At 37.3% G+C, this 4916-nt stretch overlaps 1 protein-coding gene across 1 annotated transcript; it reads right to left on the reverse strand.

Moving 5' to 3' along the window:
• Nucleotides 1-2638: 2638 nt before the first annotated feature.
• LOC145100793 (uncharacterized) lies at nt 2639-3886 on the reverse strand. The gene is made up of 2 exons (XM_079037925.1): nt 3178-3886; nt 2639-3113 (listed from the first exon to the last, which is right to left on the reverse strand). The coding sequence occupies exons 1-2, from the start codon at nt 3881-3883 to the stop codon at nt 3073-3075; spliced, it is 747 nt and encodes a 248-aa protein (XP_078894051.1). The 5' UTR covers nt 3884-3886; the 3' UTR covers nt 2639-3072.
• Nucleotides 3887-4916: the final 1030 nt, after the last annotated feature.

A 4916-nucleotide genomic window follows, 5' to 3' on the forward strand; every position in this document is an offset into this window, starting at 1 on the left:
ACAGTGAAAGCATGCCTTTTTCTTCACTGGGAAGTTGTTTCTTCCTGCCCCTGGTGGCATATCCATGCCTTGTCTCTTGTTGTTCCCACATGCACACTTGCAACAAGAACTCTGTTGCGTTGGAATTGGTGGCCTGTATTTCTCAACAGCAGGTTGATCGGAAGCAGTTGAGTTCGAAGCAACAGATTCAGAGTTCAAGGAGATGTTGGTTTGTTCAATGGTGTTCTCCTTGTTCTCATCCTCTGCTACTTTACCTGCACATAAAGTAGAAGCATTAGTATCTTTAACTTGAATACCTCTTGACACAAATCCAGCTGGTTTGCCATATCGAAGATGTGCCTCCCTGTCAATTTTGTCATGTGTCATAGGGATGGATGTGTAGTTATGATTGAAAGGTGGAGGAACACTATCATACCCTAGACCCTTGTTTTGATTTTCTTTGAATTTTAATTGCGTTTCATATAAGGACTCGACTGTCTTACTTGACGCAATGTAATTTTTGAAACTAACATCTGTTTTTCCACACTTAATTTTCAAAGCGTCAAGTTCTTCAGCTACAGCATCAAGTTTTTTCTTAATGTGATCATAATTTTCACACTTGTTGCTGTAATCTTCTTGTAATTTCCGGAAATCCTTGATTTTTGTTTCTAATTGAGCTGTTAACGGTTTCTGTCCTTTCCTAAGAGTATAGCCTTCGTATTTGAGGTCCTCATTTTCTCTTTTTAATAAATCAATTTGTTCGCGAAGAAATTTAATCGTAGCTTTACAAGATGGATTACATGAAACTTCATTTACCAGAATTGATATGGAACTCATTTTTTTTTTTTAAGTTTTTTTTATTTTTTTTTTATATTTTTAATTGCCCTTTGACTTAAAAAAACGATAAAGTCAACCTTAAAAGTCAAATTTAAAAAGTCAAACTTGAAAAGTCAAACCGAAAAGCTAAATTTGAAAATTAAAAAGTTAAACGAAAAAGTCAAAGATTAAAGTCAAAGGTCAACTTTTAAAAGCCAAAGTCAAAATTTTAAGTAAAAAGTCAAAAATAAAAGTTAAAATTTAAAAACTAAAATTTTTGGTTGAAAATGGAATTTAAAATTAAAAGAAATTGAATTTTTGGGCTGATTTTGTCAAAAATGCGAAATTAGGTTCGAAAAGCACGAGTTATATATCAAATTTCGGAATAATGAAACAAAGAGCCTCCTAGACGAGTTGGTTAGGGCGTTGGTATGAACACTTTGAGGTCCTGGGTTCGATCCCCCGCAACCTCAAAACGCGTTCATAATTTTTATTGCGAAGCGCTGATGCGAGGATGAAGCGAGGCCAGGGATCCGAGGCAAGGCGAGGCGAGGCGAGGCTGCTGCGATGCGAGGTTGTGATGCGAGGACGAGGACCGCACACCGAGACCGAGCCGCACACCGAGCTGTATACTTCGAGCCGCACACTCCCTAGCTGCACACCTTCAACAGATTCGCGAAAAAAACGATGTTTTTCACCCTTTTTTGCTCTAAAACTTGATCAAAAACTTGCTTTTATGAAAAATGCAAAGAAGTAACCCCCCCCCCCCTTATTTCTGCGAGATCTATCCAAAAACGCTATTATCTTTTCAAAATAAGATCAAATAAGCTCTAGATCTGAAAAAATTATTGATACAACTAAGCTCTGATACCAATTGTAAGTCCCTAAATTTGCTTGTGTATCAATCAGATCCAATTGATGGTGCGGAATCCCAATCAATTGGATGATGTCAGATCAAATAGAAGAGAAGGAGAAGAAGAATTAAGATGAATCTAATGATGTATTAATGAAATTGAGTGATGCTCCATACACTAGATTCTCTTTCACACACACTTCTTCTCTAGCCTTCTCTAACTGTACACTCCTCTACCCATTACATCTATTTATATGGACCTCTAGCCACACACATGTGTACAGCCGCACACCCTGTGTACAGCCGTAAACAGGGTGTGCGGCCGTACACACAAACCGCAAACACATACAACATAACATAAAAATATATTTTCCTAGAAAAGCAAAGTATAAACCATATTTTTGACCCAACATGCAATCAATGTACAACCAACTCATAGTAAAAACTCATATCTCTAGGTTTGAAGAATATAATTAAGATATTATCATCTCATGATCACTCGTGATAAAGTCCATGAAGTGATTCAAATGAGCACGAGTTGAATCCAATACTCAGAACTTATGAGCACTAATGAGTGTTGTAGCACCTCTTTGTCCAACATCTTAGACCTCTACAAGTCAACTCATGACAGTCTTGATTCATATTTACTTCCAACATATGACCGACTGTGGATGGTATCAATAACTTAGGTGTTGTTTGTTTTTCCGAAGTGAAACTGTCTGAAGTTTGCGGACCACCTCTGTAGCCCTCTGCAGCAGAAGAGGTGGACCAAAGTGCTGCAGACTGTAATGAGAAGCATGTTTGTTTTTTTAACGGCTGCAGACTGATGCAGATATTAAAAAAAAATTAAAATTAAATAATTTAATAAACCGATAATAGTTTTTTAATACCAAAAATTTAATAATTGTAATCTAAAAACATTGAAATAAAATTCAAACAACCAAATTAGTCTTACAATAACATTTTTAAATAAAATTCATACAACCAAACTTTAATAATTTTCATTCCATATTTTGCATCAATTGTTCGGCAATTTCATCTCTTAACTGAGTCATATATTCACGATCCGCTGCAGTACCATGTGTTGGAATCTCATCTTCATCATTATCAACGCCTGCATTGTTATTTCGAACTGAGACATTTGGTTTGTCATATCATGCAAAAAACTCATCACGTAGTCCCTCTCTTCTTATAAAATTATGAAGCGCAAAGCATGCTAGGGTAATGTTTCGCTGTGTAACCAATGAGAATGGTGCCATCCTCTTCAATATAGGGAATCGTGCTTTCAAGACACCAAAAGCATGCTCAATGACATTCCGAAGTTTTGCGTGTGCATGGTTAAATTTTTCTTTATTCGTTAATGCACGTCTTCGACGGAAATCTCCAAGCCAATACCTCACATTACGGTACGGTGCCATAAAACCTCAAATGTTTGCATAAGCGGCATCACAAAGATAATATTTATCTGTAAAACAAGTCATTTATTTTTTCAAGCTAAGATAAAACTATTTCAATAACCATAACTTTACCTGGTGGTGGAAGCGGGAATGGTGCATGTGGATTTGCTAATGCTTCTGATAAAATTCTAGAATCGTGTGCTATCCCTTCCCAACCGGCCACAACAAACGTAAACATCATGTTGAAGTCACATATTGCCAATATGTTTTGGTAACAATCACCTTTTCCCCTACTTCTATATAAATCCCGTTTGTTTGCAGGGACAACAACATGTATCAAGGTGCCATCAAGTGCACCAACTGCTCCCTTGAACACCCGTCGTAGCCTCCTATTATGTCCTGGAATGTTTGGATTCAGATTAAAAGAAGTTGGCACTATAATGTCATGTGCGAAAAGCAGCATTTTGTCCAACACTTCATGAAAAAACTTAAGAACTGTTTGCTTTGAGTGTTGAAATCTCCGCTTGATAATCACATAACGTTGGTTATGACCGATCATCCTCAAAAACATAGTCATCTTCTCCTCAACCGACACATGTTTGCTATCATTTAACGCGTAGTTTACTCTAAAATGAGCACATAGTCGGACAAATGATTCACGGGACATGCGTAGCACTTCAACACATTGTACAGGATTACGGTGAAGTAACTCTAATGTAAATTCATGTCCCGTCATTTCCGAATCGTTGTCCCGCACTCGTTTTACACCCCTTTTCCAAATGTAGCGGACGTACAAGTACATTAGAATTATGAGTAGTATCTTTTTGTCGTGATCCATTAGGAACCTATTAATCAACACAAGTACCAAATATAAAACTCAAGTACCAAATAACCAAAATATATAATCACATAGTTCAAGTTCCAAATAAAAAAAATATAAAACTCAAGTACGAAATAAAAAAAATATAAAACTCAAGTACCAAATAACATAACCAAATAACCAAAATACATAATCACATAGTTCAAATTCCAAATACTACAAATAACATTCAAGTACCAAATAACCACATACTACAAATAACATCTAAGTACCAAATAACCAAAAAACATAACCACATAGTTCAAATTCAAATATGTAAACTTAATGGACAATCTTTCCATCCTTCAATACTCCTAAACTTGTAGCTATCATCTCGATCCACCCTCTTAATATTTGTGGATCATTAGGCAAATTTACCCACATCTCTCTCATATTCATGGTCCCTCCAAAAATATGATAAGCAGCAAATCGTAGAGGGTCAACCGGGCCTAACTCGAGTAACTATAGCTTCTCTAAACATTGGGGAATTGTTGGCCTTCGAGTCAAATGTCGTAGAGCTTGCTGCATCTCCAATGCTAAATCATCAGCAGTAATAGAAGCTTTAGGGGAGGCACTAGAAGGTGGCTCAGGTGAGGCACTAGCTCGATGTAACATCCTGATTTCCCAGGTATATTATTTTATTTAATTATTTTGGTGTTTAAGGAGGAACTCGGCGAGTTGGAGCCAAGACTCACCGAGTAGGGTCGCGGATGTTCATCCAGGTTCACGTCTGGACTCGGCGAGTCCATGCTGTTTAATGAAACCCTAATTTCCAGGGTTTGAGACCTATTTAAAGGGGCTTATGGCCGTCATTTTTGGCCACCAACCCCAGAGAGAAACCCTAAAGAGATTTTGAGCATTTTCGGAGAGAGAAGAGGCCATTGTTGACCTTTGAAGCTTTGTTTGGAAAGGCAAAGGAGATTCTAGCTAAGAGGAGGCAAGGGAGGTGGACATCCTTCGATTTTGGAGCTTAGAGCATCATCTTGGAGGTATATTTTGGCTTCCTTTTCTG

Source organism: Lactuca serriola, chromosome 4 (genome assembly GCF_051521515.1).
Source record: "Lactuca serriola cultivar US96UC23 chromosome 4, Lser_US96UC23_V15, whole genome shotgun sequence".
NCBI classification, from domain to species: domain Eukaryota; kingdom Viridiplantae; phylum Streptophyta; class Magnoliopsida; order Asterales; family Asteraceae; genus Lactuca; species Lactuca serriola.

What these genes read in the sequence shown, in the direction of transcription:
- LOC145100793 (XM_079037925.1), bottom strand. Translation starts at nt 3,883, where the DNA reads ATGGATCACGACAAAAAGATACTACTCATAATTCTAATGTACTTGTAC. An exon ending in ATTCCCGCTTCCACCACCAG is followed by an intron (nt 3,114 to 3,177) that starts GTAAAGTTATGG and finishes CTTGTTTTACAG; the next exon opens with ATAAATATTATCTTTGTGAT.